At 46.7% G+C, this 19,593-nt stretch overlaps 2 protein-coding genes across 3 annotated transcripts in view; one reads left to right on the plus strand and one right to left on the minus strand.

The window, feature by feature from the left end:
- Window positions 1-19,593, plus strand: part of LOC138672692 (stomatin-like) — a 179,527-nt gene that overhangs the window by 122,418 nt on the left and 37,516 nt on the right. The gene's annotated exons all lie outside the window — the stretch shown is intronic.
- On the minus strand, window positions 4,389-19,593 carry RBM11 (RNA binding motif protein 11). The gene is made up of 5 exons (XM_069760909.1): window positions 19,457-19,593; window positions 14,800-14,962; window positions 6,834-6,906; window positions 6,114-6,210; window positions 4,389-4,865 (listed from the first exon to the last, which is right to left on the minus strand). The coding sequence occupies exons 1-5, from the start codon at window positions 19,550-19,552 to the stop codon at window positions 4,572-4,574; spliced, it is 723 nt and encodes a 240-aa protein (XP_069617010.1). The 5' UTR covers window positions 19,553-19,593; the 3' UTR covers window positions 4,389-4,571.

The following is a 19,593-nucleotide window of genomic DNA, read 5'->3' on the forward strand; positions in this document are numbered from 1 at the left end:
TCACCAAACCTAGACTCATCCATCAGATGCCAGATAGAGAAGTGTGATCCGTCCCTGCACAGGACACATTTCCGCTGCTCCAGAGTCCAGTGGTGGCGTCACTGCATCCGACACTCGGCCTTGTGCTTGGTGATATCAGTCATGGAGACTCCGTTTTTGTGCTGCTGTTAATTCCAGGGTAAGTTTGGACTCAACAGTTATGCCCTCTGCTCCTTAGCACTCGCCCCCCCGCTCTAACGTATGGGGTCTCCATTTTGTGGCTGAGTTGCTGCGGTTCCTTCCACTTCTCAATATCAGAGGGAACAGTGGGATATTTATGAGGAAGAAATGTCATGAACGGACCTGTTACCCCAGTGGCTCCTTTTACAGGACCGCACTGGTATCAATGAGCTCTGTACCACCAGCCGCTGCCACGTTGGTAAAGGCAGACCGGCATGGTGCGGGGGCGGACATAACACCGCTGCAGCTGCATCGGGGCCCTTGCAGGGCGGTTAATACTGAGAGCAATCTGGCCTGTTTATTGGATTCCGAGGCTCTGTGGGGCCCATGATCAGATTACCCTCGTGCAGCGGGCCAGGAGGGTTCCCTGCCGCTCCGCTGCCTACAGGAGAAAATAGTGGAGATGGAGGGATCAGTCCTCTGCTTCCTGCCCGTCGCTTTGACACAGACGTGCGTGGCTGGATGACGTCAGCAAGCAGCAGCGTGCAAGTGTTTCCAGAGAAAAAGTTGCCGGCGATGACGATGCTGCGAGGGAACAGTGGAGAGGCGAATGGTGGTTTGTTTTTTTTCTTAAAACAATACAGTGGGGAGAGGTCTCGGACAATCAGGGATGGTGGGAGAAGGGAACAATGATGTGGAGAGGGCAATGGTGGAGGTGGGGTACTTATAAACAGGGGGAGGAGAACGTTAGATATGGATGTAAAATGAAGAGGGTGCAAAGTTCCTGATCGCATCACAATGAATTGTGAGATGGGGGGACGCTATCAGGAACTTAAAATTTATAGGGGAGTGGGAAAGGAGGGGACAAGGTGCATAGGACATTTTATAATGAATTGAAAGATGGGAGAAGATGCTGACAGGGACTTATAATGAATTGGGAGCAGGCAGAGGAGGTGAAATGTCCGTGTACTGCCCGATTATTTTTTTTATTGGACAACACTAGGACGCCTAGAGTTTTATAGGTCCATTCACACATCTATGAAAATCATGGATCGGAGAATGAGATCCGTGAGGGTCAGAGCATATCCTGTTCTGATTCGATTTTGAGGTTCACAATATGACATGCTGAATGTGTCTGTAAAAGCGGATAGCACACCGACACTGCACACGGATATAGGGATGAAGCCTTACGAGGGCCTGTGCTCGTATATCTAGCACAGTCCCTTAGAATACAGTGTACTCACTTATTGTGTCTAGCACAGTCCCTTAGGATATAGTGTACTCACTTATGTATAGCACGGTCCCATGGTGTAATCATTTTTTATGTATAGCACCGTCCTTAGTTACATAGTTTCCTCTATTATGTATAACATCGTCCCTTATTGTGTACCATCTTCTCTAGTTATATATGGTGCCATCCCTTATTATATAGCTTCCTCTGCTGTCATGTACAGTGCTGTCCCTTTAATGGTGTATTCTTGTTATTTACGGTGCCTTCTTTTAATTACAAAATCGTCTCTTAGATATAAAATGACTGTTGATGGAGCAGCAGGTGACCAGAAGACCCGTCCATTAGAAAATATGATCCATCAGACTTCTTTGCATCATCATCTAACAAGTAAGGACGGTATATAATAAAGACAGGGCTCTAAATAATCCAATATGTAAGGGATGGTGCTGTACATAACAAAAGAGGGCACTGTGTAATAATGGATGGCAATATACATAATAAAGGAGACTATGTAAGATCAATATATAGATCTGTAGCTTTGTCACCATAAAAGGAGGGAGGCCCAGACACATTTGTTACACAGGGGCCCAAAATGGCAGTGGCCGCCCCTGCTGGGGGATATATACCAGGAGCGAGGAGGGATGGATGTTATACACCGGGGACAATAGGAATGAAGGAAGAACACAAATTCAATAATTAAGTGATGTGTCTGAATACTTTTCGGCATATTTTGCATCTCTCGTACTTTGTATTCTCCCTAGTACTGCAATAATTAGGTGCTGCCATGTTCCTCGGACTCTAGTCACGTCAGGACATGGTCTCCTTTGCCTCTCTATGTACTACAGCAGAGTGATACAAACACGATTCACTGAAACCACAGCAGAGAAGACAGGGGGACTAGCGATGGCCCTAGTGCAGCGGACGGCCCAATAATAAGGACACTCATCTGCTGCTGGGTGGGGGGCTGCAGCCATACTGTATGGGGTGGTGCGGCCCTTCCCAAAGTGCATGCAGGCTCAGCTCGGAGCAGAGTCTGGTACTGCAGCACCCCGATGCCTCAGCACTGGAGAAATGGGTCAGAGCACGGCCTTGTAGGAGGCCATTGTAGCGCTTGTCAGAGCCGCCATCTGTTGTGGTGGTCGCCCCTTTCTGCAGGGAGAGTCAGTAAACGTGATGTAATAGGAGTCAAACAGCCCTGAGCTCCCGGTGTTATGGGAGCAGCAATGTGACTGAGACTTTACCACATTTCATGCACGCGCTGCAGACATTGTAATGTGCAGATGTTACATCTGCAGCAGGTCACCGCTCTGCAACACACGACAAAATTGGGGGCAAATTTGTAGCCCAAATCCAAACATGGCACATTTCTGTAGTTTCAGAATTTGCTGTGAAATACGCTATAGACTTGGCCATACAGAAGAAATATAGAATAACCATCTATGTCAAAATCATCTCTATGGGGCTTCCGTGGTGCCAGTGTCCCAGTGACAGTAAGTGATGGTATATGTTAGCAATACACCATGAAATGACCCTTTTAACAAAATCATGCCTCAGATCAGTATGGAAAAGACAACAGGAAATTTTACTTTAATATATTCATTAAAAAACTTGCAGAAAAATTTGCAAACAAACTGATGACTTTTCTTTTTAAATCTATGGTTTAGTTTCCCTTTGAGGAGTATGTCACCAGATTACACAATACAAACTGCGGACATTGCTAACTAGATCTTGGACCTGAAGAGGTTGGAGCAGTTTCATCTAAAATCAATGGTCAGGATGGCTGTATAAATCTTCCAGAAACTAATCTAAACCTCCATCCACCTAACCTGATTGACAGCTCCTCAGTGTCCCTCCACCCTGCTCGGATCTCTCACTGCTCAGTACACTCTGTAGCTGGCAGTCAGGCTGGGTGGGCAAGGAATTAATTCACCTGGACTTTTTAATATCAGCATTATAAAAAGGGGGACACATTTACTTAAAGGGAATCGGTCACCACAATAAGTGCCACTAACCCGCAGATATGGTTTTAATCTGCAGGTTAATAGCATTATTAACCTGCCCGATGCTTGCACTTACCTGAAAACTGCAGGGAGAAAGTTAAAGTTTATTCCCCCGGCAGCGGCGCTGTCTGACACCGGCTCCGCATTGGGGCCAGCTGATAGAACGGTGACTGAACCTGTGCCGCCTCAGTGACTGAAATCATAACACTGCCGGTTCATTCTCTCCCCGCAGCGTTCGGCTAAGTGCAGGTGCTGGGCAGGTTGGTAACGCTATATACCTGCAGATTAACCCCATATCTGCAGGCTAATAGAGTTTTTTTTTTTGTTATAGGTTCACTTTAAGGCTGACATTTCACATGCCAGTCTTCATCCTTGTAACAAAAAACTGACTGGCACTTCCAAATCAAAAAACTGGTGTGTACAGGTGCGAACAAGGATTAGCCACTTCATGCATGCCCAGCAGGATCCTACCTACCCAGAAATTCAGGCTTTAGCCAAAGAGATACTTAGGTTCCCAGCAACCCGGAGATCACCTTGTCGTTGGTTGCTGGGCATGAATGAATTGGCCAAATTATGTGCTAAGCATTTTATTATCTAGAGCAGTAATGCTATTCATATTTACATGCTATAGCACTACAGAGTGCAACTTTGTTGTTAGTCTTAATCCTTAGACTGGTGGTTAAAATGTGCCAAATTTACCAAGTGCTTTCTATGTAGATTTTTTGCGTACATTGGGCAGCTTGTGCTCCACATACAGAGATCTAAGCTAGCTGTGAGCTGGACTAGGCTTCCACTATGATGTATGACATTTTCTGCTTTAGCTTATAGTGAGTCCATTAGTCGGAGGAGGGCCTGGTACCCATCCGCAACACCTTGCACATTAGGAAAGTGGTGGCGCATCAGAAAAAGGACAGAGTTTCACTTTTCAGTGCAAGTTAAACTTGTGCAAAAATGTGACCATTTTGGCCCCACAATTGAGGTACGGGGACAATGTTAAAGACACTTAATATTTAGGATTTTATTATAGCAATATTTCAGTGAACTGTAAATCGATGCCTTTTTTTGGGACAGTCATACTGTTATAGAGTAACCAGGTTTCTTCATATAAAGCGACATGTAACGGCCGGGCTTTGGCTCCATCCTGCACCAGCACAGCTAGCGGACGGACTTCGTGCCCTCATTCACAGCTTTCTCCTCTTGGACTTTTTATGTTTTTTTAGTTTATCAGAAGGTTTAGCTTTTTGAGCCTCTACGTCATCATTATCGATATCGCTGCTCGACGCTTCTCTCCGTCGCTTTTTAGATTTAGGGTCGTGTAAAACCTTTAGATTTCGTCTCTGAGAACTCGGACCGACGCTAAAGTTCTCTGCGGGTTCATTACATGGGGGAAATGTGTCGGTGGTCCATGGATGCGTCGTCCTGTAGGGCGGAGGTTCTTGAGCTGCAGGCTGCGGGAAAGCCAAAAACTGGTTCATCTAAAACAGGGAAAATAATAATAATAATAATCTTTATACAGCGCAAAACATAGTCCGCAGCGCTTTACAGTTTTGCACACATCATCATCACTGTCCCCGATGGGGCTCACAATCTAGAAATACACATTATAGTCACATAGAGGTTGTGACATGAAATGTAACAGACAATGCAAGAATTATCTGAAATCTAGGTGCAAAAGTATCAACTAAGGAGGCATAAAATAAAATTTAAAAAAGTGTCTACAGATGAGCAAACTAAATCAGAAAAGCCAAAACAAAGCCACTCCTCTCCAAACAGCAAAAAATAAAAACATGTCAATTTATCAAGAACATATACAGAGTAATAAGAGATTATTGCAGAGAAAAACAACAACATCCTGGTGACATCATGTTAACACTAGGACTACTGGTATAGTCATTTTGACTATTTACTTGCAGTAGTTCTAGTCAGGGTTCACGAGTCCAGTAGTCCTAGTGTTAAGAAATTAATTTGATCCCATTAGTTAAATTCTCAGAGGCCCAAAGAAATATTCTGCACGCTCTACAAATAGGATGTAGTAAGAGACTGATATAACGCACAGAGAGAAATGTATGAGATCAGGTGTGTAGTTAAATGAGCCCGAAAAAGGGTTAATAGAACATATGTGCAATGTCTCCCCCTAGTGGAGATCTGCTTGTCTGCAGCCGGTTGGTTGTTTAGTGGCCTGGATCAGCCGGTGTGGAGTTAGTAGCTTTGCCCCAGTGTGTATGGGGAATGTCAGGGAGATCCGGTCCCAGGTGCAGCCAGTCCCGGCTTCCCCCCAGGGATCACTTAGGGTACGTTCACATTTGCGGTTTGCGCCGCCGCCGCAACAAAACGCATGCGTCGTGCGGCCCTATCTTTAACATTGGGGCCGCATGTGCATGCGTTGTGTTGCGTTTTACGCCGCATGCGGCGTTAGGGCGCACCTGCCTGGGCGCGTCAAACGCAACATGTTGCATTTTTCGGGCGGCGCCGACCTTTTCAAAAACGCATGCGTCGTGCGGCCCTATCTTTTAACATTGGCGCCGCATGTGCATGCGTTTTGCTGCGTTTTTGTTTGCGTTGTGCGTTGCGGCGACGACGCTGCGGCGCACAACGCAAATGTGAACTTAGACTTACTGGCCCGGCCATCAGAAAAATTCACCAATTTCAATGACCACCGCCTTCCACAAAGCAAAAGTTTTCATTCCCACTATTCCAATTAAACACTTAGCAGAATCACTTACCATGCCTTGAAAATAATAATACGCCTCTGAGAAGTAGTTATAGTTGAGGCCGGGCATGGCGCATCCTGGTGTAAACGGCTCCCCCACTTCAGGCATTCTGGGTGGGGGAGAAAAACACAAAAACAAAACATCTATTAATTCTTACACAATTTGCTGGAGAGCAGAAGGGTGTAACATGTAAGATGGGGGTTGTGTGATCCTCCCCCGGTCCAGGCAGGAGTGTTACCGCAGTGTGTCTAGGCCAGACCCCGGCCCGCATCCTTTTTTTTGATGCAGCACGTGTTCCCGATTTGCACCTTTAAAAGGGACAATATGTTTGCCATTCCAAAACAGTGTCGCAGGTTGGAAGTCAGACCACTGCGCCATTCGATCCCTATGGGGCAGCCGGAAAACGCAGAGAGCAGCTCTCAGCAGCCATAGGGATGAAAGGAGCAGCGGCGGAGCATGTGCCCCCATTCCAACAGGGATATACACTGCCACCGCAGATGTGTGCGATATATAGTCACGTACTATACGTCAGCACACTGCAATGACTACCACCTCCGCTTTGTGTACGATATCGTATGTTCGGGTCCATTTGCGGCTGGGTCGCTTCTGTGCACGTCTGAATGACCGACAGTGTATACGCAGTGGGATATGACTGCAGAGAATCATTGGGGATAATCAGGTTTATTTTTACATTATCGCCAGATTCTGTATCAAAGCCAACTAAAACCTCACCCAGCTTGGTTTGCCATAAAACCGTTACCAGGCCCCTGGAAGACATTGCTCGCGTCTGCAGAATAGGAACTTCCTAGAAGGAAAAAAACAAAACATCAATATCACAGTGTAACACAACAGCGATAGATGGAAACATACACAGGTGACTAAAGGTTTATACAAGCACGGCTCCGCTCCATCCGACAACGTGACATGGAAAGGGAAAGGTCGATTTTACCTCAATTAGGATAAATAGGAATACGACTAATTTCTCCAGAAATAAAAGGAATAATCCCGGAAATACTCGGTGCTCGACCAATCAGCGATGGGCACAGCATGGCGACGATGATGTCATAGAGGTTGCCTCGACCAATCAGCAACGGGCAGTCTGCCGCGAATTCACCTCGACCAATCAGCGACGGGCACAGTATCGACGTAGATGTCATAATGGTTGCCATGGCGACGATGATGTCATAAAGGTTGCCTCGACCAATCAGTGACGGGCACAGTCTGCCGCGAATTCTGGAATCATCATTGTCCATAACGCCGGCGCGACGCTCCTAGCGTTACATTATAGAAAAAATGTGGCCGGGAGCACGGGGACGCCGTCTACATATCTGCGCCCTGATTATGCAAATAATCCGCCACCATAGTAAGTTTTTACTTACGCTATTCGTTTCGGGCGCCATTGTCTTGCTCCTCCTGGTGCCAGAATCGGCGCCTGCGCAGTCCGTGCTTTCTGGCGCCATTTTCTTGAAGACACACTGCTGTGTGTCTTCAAGAAAATGGCGCCGGAAAGCGCGGACTGCGCAGGCGCCGATTCCGGCACCAGGAGCAAGACAATGGCGCCCGAAACGAATAGCGTAAGTAAAAACTTGCTGTGCCATGAGGCTGTGGCACTTCATGCCACAGCAATTTGTTACTTACGCCATTCCTTTCCGGCGCCATTGTCTTGCTCCTCCCAGTGCCGGAATTGGCGCCTGCGCAGTCCGCGCTTATCGGCACCATTTTCTTGAAGACACACAGCAGTGAGTTTTCAAGAAAATTGCGCCGGAAAGCGCGGACTGCGCAGGCGCCGATTTCGGCACCGGGAGGAGCAAGACAATGGCGCCGGAAAAGAATCAGGTAGCGTAAGTAACAAATTACTGTGCCATGAGGCTGTGGCACTTCATGCCACAGCTATTTGTTACTTACGCTACCTGATGGGGGTCATAAACCTTTATGGAGCAGCGTATGGGGCATATGGATGGGAGCAGTACATGACAGAACGGGGGCGCAGGATGGGAGCAGCACATGACAGAATAGGGCATCACATGACAGAACGGGGGCGCAGGATGGGAGCAGCACATGACAGAACGGGGGCGCAGGATGGGAGCAGCACATGACAGAACGGGGGCGCAGGATGGGAGCAGCACATGACAGAACGGGGGCGCAGGATGGGAGCAGCACATGACAGAACGGGGGTGCAGGATGGCAGCAGCACATGACAGAACGGGGGCGCAGGATGGGAGCAGCACATGACAGAACGGGGGTGCAGGATGGCAGCAGCACATGACAGAACGGGGGTGCAGGATGGAAGCAGCACATGACAGAACGGGGGTGCAGGATGGGAGCAGCCAGTGACAGAATGAAGGCGCAGGATGGGAGCAGCACATGTCAGAATGGGGGCGCAGGATGGAGCAGCTCATGACAGGATGGGGACGCAGGATGGAGCAGCACATCATGACAGGATGGGGACGCAGGATGGAGCAGCACATACCAGGCTGGAGACCATATACCAATACCACACCGTATATACTCGAGTATAAGCCGAGATTTTTGGGCTGAAAGTGCCCCTTTCGGCTTATACTCGAGTCACGGTCTGTCGCAGGGTTGGCGGGTGAGGGGGAGAGGGCGCTGAGGCATACTTCCCTAGTCTCGGCGATCCTAACGCTCCCCCTGCCCATCACACTGTCTTCGGGTGCCGCAGCTCTTCCCCTGTACACGTGGGACCGCTCATTAAACTTATGAATATGGACTCCACTCCCATAGGGGTGGAGCCGCATATTCATTTCTCTAATGAGCGGTAACGGTGACCGCTGATAGAGGAAGAGGCTGCGGCACCCGGAGACCAGCTGTCCGGGAAAAGGAGCGGGACGCCGGGAGCAGGTAAGTATTTCATATTCACCTGTCCGCGTTCCACACGCCGGGCGCCGCTCTGTCTTCGCATCCTCTTGATCTGACTGTTCAGGTCAGAGGGCGCGATGACGCATATAGTGTGCGCGCCGCCCTCTGCCTGATCAGTCAGTGCGGAGAGACGCCGAGACGGAACGCCGAGTAGCTGCAAGCGAGAGAGGTGAGTATGTGTTTTTTTTTATTGCAGCAGCAGCATTATATATGGCACAGCTTTATATGGAGCATCTATGGGGCAATAATCAACGGTGCAGAGCATTCTATATGGCACAGCTTTATATGGAGCATCTATTTTTATTTTAGAAATTCACCGGTAGCTGCTGCATTTCCCACCGTAGGCTTATACTCGAGTCAATAAACAAAGCTTTTAGATGTTCTGTTTAACCCCTTCATGACCGGAGCTTTTTTCGGTTTTGTGTTTTTGTTTTTCACTCCCCTCCTTCCCAGAGCCATCACTTTTTTACTTTTCCGTCAATATGGCCATGTGAGGGCTTATTTTTTGCGGGACATGTTCTACTTTTGAACGACACCATTGGTTTGATCATGTCGTGTACTAGAAAACGGGAATAAAAAAAATTCCAAGTGCGGTGAAATTGCAAAAAAAAAAAAAAAGTGCAATCCCACACTTGTTTTTTGTTTGGCTTTTTTTTGCTAGGTTCACTAAATGCTAAAACTGACCTGACATTATGATTCTCCAGGTCATTACGAGTTCATAGACACCAAACATGTCTAGGTCATTTTTTATCTAAGTGCTAAAAATAAATAAAATTGCGCACTTTTCCGATACCCGTAGCGTCTCCATTTTTCAAGATCTCGGTGAGGGCTTATTTTTTGCATGCCGAGCTGACGTTTTTAATAATACCATTTTGGTGCAGATACGTTCTTTTGATCGCTCGTTATTTGTCACGGTGACCCAAAAAACGTAATTCTGGCGTTTCAAATTTTTCTTCACTACGCCGTTTAGCGATCAGGTTAATCTTTTTTTTATTGATAGATCGGGAGATTCTGAACGTGGAGATACCAAATATGTGTAGGTTTGATTTTTTTTATTATTCTATTTTGAATGGGGGTGATTTAAACTTATATTTTTGTTGGAATTTTTAATGAAGAACCTTCTCCCGCTGGATCCCGCTTGTTTTTTTACATATTGGGCCGGCTGCTCAGCTTATTTTCCGTGCGGGTATGGATGAGGAGAGACCCTGAACAGGTGCGCTGACTACCCTATACTGTAATAAACAGAAGCTTAATCCACCACAACCACCACACTCTTATATGAACGCCGTCTAAAAGAAAAGCTGCCTTTGCTCCCCCATAGCAACCAATCACAGGGCAGCTTTCAGTTCTTATACTGCTAAGGTAAAATGAAAGCTGTGCTCCGATTGGTTGCTATGGACACCACCACACTTATGAAAAATCTGTCTTTACTGCCCATAACAAACCAGTCACAGTGCAGCTTTCATTTTTTATTCTGCCGAGATCAAATAAAAGCTATGCTATGATTGGATGGTATGGACATTACCACACTCTTTGGAAGCTGGGTTAAGAAAATCTCCTCTTCCCTCAGCAGCCAAGTCTGGTGCCAGAGAAAGCCTATGGAGTCAGTGCAAAAACTTTAAGAGATGGAAATATATATATATATATATTTTTTAACTGAGTTCAATGATTGAAAGTAAATAAAAATCACCTCTTCCTTTTCAAACAATTTTACCCTTACAGATCTGAATCATCTTTGGTGCACACCAAAAGATCATTTCCCAAGACGAATAAGGCTACTTTCACAGTTCCGTCTTTTAGAATCAGTCACAACCCGTCAAAGTGTTGAAAAGACGGATCCTGTGCAGATTGTAAAAAACGGATGCACTGGATCCTGTTTTTTTTGACGGATCCATTGATGCAGCAGCTGCAGGAAAAATGGGTTAAATTAAAGGAATAGAAATCCTTCCAGGCATGCTCCGTGTAAAAAAACGGAATCTGTTGCTGGATTCCGTCATTTGACGCACAGCAACGGATCCTGCGCCCATAGGCTTCCATTCTAGCCAACGACGGACGCCACAGGATCCATCGCTGTACGTTTTTTCGATGCAGACAAAAAACATTACATTGAATGTTTTTCCACACAACGGTCCGCCAAAACACGACGGATCCGTCGCACGACTGATGCGACGTGTGGCCATCCGTCGCTAATACAAGTCTATGGGAAAAAACGGATCCTGTGGGCACATTTGCAGGATCCGTTTTTTCTTCCAAAACGACGCATTGCAACGGATCTGAAAAGACAAAAGTTTTAAAGTAGCCTAAGCATTTCACTCGTTCACCTGATCGGCGCCTGTTCACACTGCACAAATATTGGGAAACCAGCGCTCCTAGGAAAGATCGTCCACGATTATCTTACCACGTAAATGGTCCTTACAAGGAATCTGTCAGTAGGATCGTTCCTCCTCAGCCATCTATAAGGGCATATAGGTCATGTACCCTGTTATCTGTCATCTGAAGCCTTATTCCAGAGAAAGCCATGGTTTTCTTAATATATAAATGAGCTGTTAAAGGGGCAGTCTAGACCTGGGGTACCAGTCTGTAGTCCTATGTGACTGCAGACTTGTAAATCCTCACAGCGTGGCCACGACAATCCAGTGCCGACTACACGTGCATGGCCTCTTTCAACACAAGTGAATTGTAATCACTGCTGACTTGTACTCTAAACATGGATAACCCATTAAGATCTATGGCCGTACAGATCTCCATGAGAATCTGCCTCCAGACCAGAACCCATGTCAGCACACCTGATAGAGGGATCCGCCCAGCCAGGACAGGGACCTACTGAAATAAAATGGCGGTACCTCTCCCCAGGTTCAGTTGGTTACAGAGCAGGATAGGACCTCCCGATTAATTTACACATATAACCAAGACTACATTATAAACGAATCACACTTATAGTGCACACCCATAAGGTGAAAAAGGGGGAATATACGGGTGCTGTCATGGGTTCTGGAAAAACTGGCTACTGGTAAGTAACTTTGGTGTTTTCCCTTCACCCAAGACAGCACACCTGAGAGACTTTTGGAGAATCTGAAACACCTTAGGGAGGGACCACCACTTGCAGCACTCTTCTACCAAAGTCAGCAGAGGATAGATCCAATCTATAATGCCTAAAGAAGGTGGATGATGAGGACCAAGTAGCGGCCTTACAGATTTAATCAATCGATACCTCCACTTTCTCTGCCCAGGAGGTTGCCATGGCTCTGGTGAAGTCAGCCTTGATGCCATCAGGGATCGGAGTACCACTAGCAGCATAAGCCACACTAATGGCCTCCCTAATCCACCTGGCAATCCTTTGACACCCCGTAACCCTTCCTACTACCCTGGAAGGCTACGAATAAGGACTGGGTCTTCCTCCACTGGCTAGTCACCGATATATACTCTAAGGGTACCGTCACACTATACGATTTACCTACGATCACGACCAGCGATATGACCTGGCCGTGATCGTAGGTAAATCGTAGTGTGGTCGCTGGGGAGCTGTCACACAGACAGCTCTCCAGCGACCAACGATGCCGAGGTCCCTGGGTAACCAGGGTAAACATCGGGTAACTAAGCGCAGGACCGCGCTTAGTTACCCGATGTTTACCCTGGTTACAAGCGTTAAACTAAAAAAAAACAAACAGCACATACTTACATTCTGGTGTCCGTCAGGTCCCTTGCCGTCTGCTTCCCGCACTCAGTGACTGCCGGCCGTAAAGTGAAAGTGAAAGCACAGCCGCTGTGCTCTGCTTTCACTTTACGGCCGGCAGTCACAGTGCGGGAAGCAGACGGCAAGGGACCTGACGGACACCAGAATGTAAGTATGTGCTGTTTGTTTTTTTTTAGTTTAACGCTTGTAACCAGGGTAAACATCGGGTAACTAAGCGCGGTCCTGCGCTTAGTTACCCGATGTTTACCTTGGTTACAAGCGAACGCATCGCATCGCTAGATCGGTGTCACACACACCGATCTAGCGATGACAGCGGGAGATCCAGCGATGAAAGAAAGTTCCATACGATCTGCTACGACGTACGATTCTCAGCAGGATCCCTGATCGCTGCTGCGTGTCAGACACAGCGATATCGTAACGATATCGCTGGAACGTCACGAATCGTACCGTCGTAGCGATCGAAATGTTATAGTGTGACGGTACCCTAACAGTGCCCTTCTAACATCAAGATGAAACTTCCTCTCTCCCGGATTCTTAGGGTTATTACAGGGAGGTAGGACAATCTCTTGACTTCGACGAAACCTTGATGCCACCTTGGGAAGATAAGCTGGATCAGGTCTTAAAGCAACTATCCTCATATATTTGAGTATAAGGAGGATTTATAGAAAGGGCCTGTAAGTCACTCACCCTACGGGCTGAAGTTAGAGCCACTATTATGATTGTTTTTAGGGTAAGACATTTCACTGCTAACTGCTGTAAGGGTTCAAATGGCTCCTCGGCCAGAGCCTCTAATACCAAGTTCAGATCCCATGGGGCAACCTTTGGGATTGGGACTGGTCTGGATCCATCGCAGGATTTTATGAACCTCGCCACCCATGTATTAGCCGCAAGGTTACAACTATATAATGCACCCAAGGCAGACACCTGGACCTTAAGGGTACTAGTAGACAACCGCAGTTCAACCCCAACTGCAGGAACTCTAAGATGGGACCGATTGGAGGCTTTTGTCCTAATGGATTTCCTAAAAATTCCAAGAATTTTCTCCATGTCCTGCTGTAGATTTTTGCTACCATCCGATTTCAGCACGGGAATCCCATCAAGGACAGGAACCCAAATGAAGCGGGTGGAGAGGTACAGCCCATTTATTTCAGTAGGTTCCTGTCCTGGCTGTGCGGATCCCGCTCTCAGGTGTGCTGTCATGGGTGAAGGGAAAAGAGGCATTACAGTGTGTGCGACATGTAGATCAGGAGAGCAGACTGTCAGTCATTACATGTCTCACACTGGTGATGTCTCCTTTCATTTAAGATTAGCTCTGGAGGCAGAATCTCATTGAGATCTAAGTCCGACCCATAGATCTTAACAGCTTATTTACATATTAAGAAACATGTGAATTTCTGTGGAAGACATCGGATTGCAGTTATCAAGGAATCATTTTATTCAGCTTCCTATGACCTACATGCCATAGACTGCCTTGAAGGATTGATCCCACTGACAAATTCCCATTAAGTCTTCTTTGCAGTTTTTTGTGAATGAAAGACTTTTCAATCCCAATACTCAATGTTTCCCTTCACAGATAGAAGAGTATAGATGGAAAGATTACCCAAGCTACTGCATAAAGACAGGAGAAAAGCAGCATGAAATGCTGTTCTAAATAAGGTAAAACTGCTGTTGGTGTACACACCCGTCTAATATCTCCAGGTACATGTTATTTATTAGGTCATCCATTTTATTTTTTGAGTGGTGGATTCCTCTTTGTCGGTATTCTGCCAGCACTATACGAGTTAGAACTTCCAAACATGCACTGCACCTGCCTGCGCTGAACGCCCACCTCTCCATCATGCCTGTACGCAGCTTAACAGGCAGGAGAGCAGGACCAGAGGAAAGACCTGACCTAGCTTCCTGGAATCCGCCTTGTTGTCTCTGCAGATGGATTACCCTCGACAGCAGGCAGTGGACAGCAGGTCACACAGAAGACAGACAACTAGCGGATGGAAGTTTAGAAGGATTTTTTTGGAAAAAAAAATTAAACAAAGTGCGATGTATATTAATTTTGTAACATAAGACCAAATAGGATTTAGTAGTCCAAGAGTTCAGCGCCAGTGCAGTAAAGAAACCCCGTAAACTTACCAAACCGATAGTGGAGTTTAATGGGTCTCCCAAATAGGCGGATGCCATTTAGCAAGGATATAGCATAAGGCACAGATTCAGTGTGTTTGAAGCAGACAAATCCGAATGACTTCAGATTTCCATCTTTATCTTTTGCAATAGTCACTTTGGTCAGCGGTCCAGCCTGGAAAAGAAGAGAAATGGTCATTGTGCAGTGCTCACCGCGGGCCACTGTGTACTAGAGGGGCATGGTGAGTAACATCACCAGCTGTTACCGGGATCCCAGCGAGGGCAATTACTGAAGCTCAGCGACCAACCTGTTACTATATAAAACCCAGCGTGGATCCACCGAGGATTCTCATGGCACAGCACTGAGCCATACAGTCATCCATGCAGTAAGGATGTATGAAGAACAGCAGAGCCCTCAGTGTACCCAGCGCCGGGCACAGATCAGCGAACATGGTATATGTACAGATTAACAGTAGTTGCTTGGCGGATAAGTGGACTATAAACCTGTCTCCATCACAAATATTAGGATTCTCAGAGGGGGAAGCCTTGGAGCATTGCTGCTGCCCCATCAACCTCAGCATCGGTGGGGTCCTGGCAGTCATAAACTGACCTGCGGTGCGAGAGTCAAAGTCGCAACATGTTAAAACTCTGTTCTCGCAAGATAAATTATTTGCAGATTTTCCCCATACATTTGCATTAGATGCTGCAGAAAAGCATCAAAAGCGCATGCAATCCGCACATGATTGTATTAAAGTTGTTAAAGCCAAATACCAGAAAGTATCAAAAACAAAGCAGCTTTGTATAAAACATGACAACCAATAAGAGACAAAAAGCATGTCAAAATTGAGAAAAAAACAAAAACGGAAAGTAATGGAGCATGCGGCTCCGCAGCAGCTCAAATCTGAAAATTGTTGGATTTCTGCCCCGGACTCTCATCTCCAGCACAGAGATTTTACCTGTTGGATGGGAGTTTGGAGCGGTGCTCAAAAGCAAATCTAACATGCCAGTTATGGGGCATCCATGAACACTCGTTAGGGCACATTTACAACCTCTACTAGTGATGAGTGAACGTGCTTGGATGAGGTGTTATCTGAGCATGCTCATGTGCTAACCGAGGGTCTTCGGTGTGCTTGAATATGTTCGAGTCCCCGCAGCAGCATGTCTCGCGGCTATTTGTAGGCAACCCCTGCATGTGTTGTGGCTGTCTAACATCCGCGAGACATGCAGCCGCAGGGACTTCAACATATTTTTCGAGCATGCCGAAGACCCTCCGTTAGCACATGAGCCTCCTCAGATAACACCTCATCCAAGCATGTTCACTCATCACTAGAAGTAACAGATTTTTTTTTAAACAAACCACAAATCTCCAATTAGTCTCATTCACATTTCTTTTTTAAACTTGCATTTTCTGCACAGTAATCTTGCCATACAGTAATCTTGCCATACGCGCTAGCGGATCCTTACTGATACCATTTCCAGCCCATAGAAGTCAATACGTTGAATTTAATACCAGGATTGCATAGTTCACACGTGTAGTGGTCGGATAATTATTACTCAGGACATAATCATTGGGGTGGTGTCAGTACATCAAAGTGACCGTTTATCGTCTGATGTTCCGGTGAACCCTATTAATTGTGCTTTGACGCCGCGTTAATCACCAGCTACACAAAGGTTTCGTCAGACGAGCGCTTCAGTAAATTCTGTACAGCTTTTATAAAAGGATATGGACATATTTAGTTAAATGCATGTAATTAGGGGTAAAAATGGTGCAAAACTTTAATGAAGCCTAATTGCAAACATTTGCCTTCAATGGCCTCTTTAAAAGGAGTTAACCGAGAGTCTGTCAGTGAGCTTATTGTGAAAGTGTTTGCCTAAGTCTTACCTGTCTTTCTCCAAAACTCCTCAGTGATGATTTATGATCACAGAGTTCAGCTCAACTGCGATGTGGTCATAAATCAGCTCAGGGGAACTCAGAAAAAGACAGATAAGAATTACCGTCAGAACGAGCTCACTGATGGATTCTCAGATGCCTCATTCTGGGCTCAGCAACATACACTGCAACAGAGGCCATAGAAGGCAAAGGGGGCAACAGTTTTAATGGAAACCAGTAACAAAAATGTATTTTTGACTGGAATACATGAAATATGTCCACATAGATATATAGAGACAAAAAAAACTGCTAGAAATTAGGATGAGAAAGTATACAAGCAACACAAAGAAAACTTGGGGCGGTTTAAAATGTGTTTCTTCTCCCAATCAATCCCATGATACAATGACGGGAAAATAAATAAGTGTAATACATTCAGAAATCAAAGATTACTACAGAAGAACAACATGAGATGAGAATCTGTCTGACGAGAATTGAATTTGCTGCATCACATATAAACTTCAGTGATGTCAAAGAAATGTTATCACTATCATGAAGTACAATACGTCACGGCAAAACAACCTCAGAATCAGACACTGGTCAGGATTCTACTCTTTGGCCTGATCATGAAGGTGAAAACTGGGTTGGGGGGGGGTGCGGGGGTGAAGCATTTTGCACCTTTTGAGTCACACTGTATTGCTGGCTGCAGAACCAGTTAACAGAATCTGTCAGCGAGCTTGTTCTGACCAGAGAGTTTGTGTGGCTTTATTTTTTTTCTTTTCTATTCTAGCACAAAATAAAAAAAAAAAAAAAAAAGGATTTCTATAAAAGGACTCGCGAGGACAACTACTTTCAGTACGATCCGTGTACATGTCCAGTTTTTGTCGTCTGAAAGGGTCTGTCCGAGGGTGAAGCAAATTAAAAAAAAAAAAAAAAAGCGGCATGCATCTGAGATTCAGATCGCACTCAGTCATGCAAGTCATTGAGTGCGCGGAAGAAAACATTTTTCACGGACTGACAGAATGGAGTGTGAACCAGCATAGTCGGCCAGATTCTCTGGGATGAGATAACCTTGCCTAGGTGTGCTGGGTCGCTTTGCCACCATCGTTTCTTCTGGTCATCTGTTACTCACTATCCTAGGAAACAAACAAGGCAGCACCAGGATGCGACGAGGACGCCATCAGGGTGCTAACAGAGTTTTTCACAGACTCACTTTAAAGGGTCAGTTTGGGCCGTGCCGCTGATCAAAAAGGGACATGTGACCCCTTGTAGGTTATAATGGGCAAGTGATCATCGAAGAAAGAAATTACAGCACATGTAGGCCTCATTCAGACAGGTTCTATGGCTTCCACAGACCGCACTCAACCCCATTATAGTCTATGGGGTTCTCCAGACACCGTGACTTTTCGTGGACACCTTGTCTCCATCACAGGGAAGTGTCTGTATTTGATCCGAATAATGCACGCATATCGCCCCTACGAGTCTATGGGTCAGTGACGATCATTGCCGCCCACGGAGGGCATGTGACCATGAGTGGCACTGTGTAAGAGCGCCATGGGACTAATGGCACAATCATAGTAATTTGCACATCCATATATTCTTTTTATTCAGCCCCAACCGAAAAGTCACTGATGATCAACTGTCAATGTTTTTTTGTACAAGAAAACTCCCAGAGGTGTGAATGAGGCCGGTCCGCTCAGATGATAAAACCTCCTGACCTGAATATAGTGACCCCAGGGCGGATTGACTATGGGCGCACTGACGATTATGGGCGCACGGACTATGGGCGCGCCGACTGACTATGGGCGCGCCGACTGACTATGGGCGCCCTGAATGACTATGGGCGCCCTGAATGACTATGGGCGCCCTGACTGACTATGGGCGCCCTGAATGACTATGGGCGCCCTGACTGACTATGGGCGCGCCGACTGACTATGGGCGCCCTGAATGACTATGGGCGCCCTGGCTGACTATGGGCGCCCTGGCTGACTATGGGCGCCCTGGCTGACTATGGGCGCGCCCTGACTGACTATGGGCGCCCCGACTGACTATGGGCGCCCTGGCTGACTATGGGCGCCCTGACTGACTATGGGCGCCCTGACTGACTATGGGCGCCCTGACTGACTATGGGGGCGCCCTGACTGACTATGGGCGCCCTGACTGACTATGGGCGCCCTGACTGACTATGGGCGCGCCCTGACTGACTATGGGCGCGCCGACTGACTATGGGCGCCCTGACTGACTATGGGCGCCCTGACTGACTATGGGCGCCCTGACTGACTATGGGCGCCCTGACTGACTATGGGCGCCCTGACTGACTATGGGGGCGCCCTGACTGACTATGGGCGCCCTGACTGACTATGGGCGCGCCCTGACTGACTATGGGGGCGCCCTGACTGACTATGGGCGCCCTGACTGACTATGGGCGCCCTGACTGACTATGGGCGCCCTGACTGACTATGGGCTTAGATCACAATTCAATCTTTATCCATTTTATATTAAAAATCAGAACTTCCAGCATAAATATTTAACTCTGCAGCTTTTTGATGTGACTGAGACACTTTTATCTGCGAGTGACGCAAATTATCAGTTTTGTGGTGAACAAGTTGCCAAAATGATCGTAACGTTTTACCAATTTTTTTTTTTTTTTTTTGAGGGAGGGGGAGAAAAGAGGGACTTTCGGCTTTTATTGGAAGACAGTTAAATTTTTTTTTTATAAAAATCTAATAAATTATATTAATCCCTTAAAAAGGGCTCGCTACAGAGCTGCCCCCTCCCCTATAACGATGCTGTGCCCGGTACCTGCAGGAACAGCTCGTACAGGATCTCCTCCCTCACATTACCGTCCAGATTCCCCACGAAGATCGTCCTGTCCGCCTCCTCCTGCCTCTTCAGCATGTCTGTCTGCTACTGAGCTCAGCTGCTTCACAGCTGTGTCC

This window comes from Ranitomeya imitator, chromosome 3, assembly GCF_032444005.1.
Source record: "Ranitomeya imitator isolate aRanImi1 chromosome 3, aRanImi1.pri, whole genome shotgun sequence".
In the NCBI taxonomy this organism is placed as follows: domain Eukaryota; kingdom Metazoa; phylum Chordata; class Amphibia; order Anura; family Dendrobatidae; genus Ranitomeya; species Ranitomeya imitator.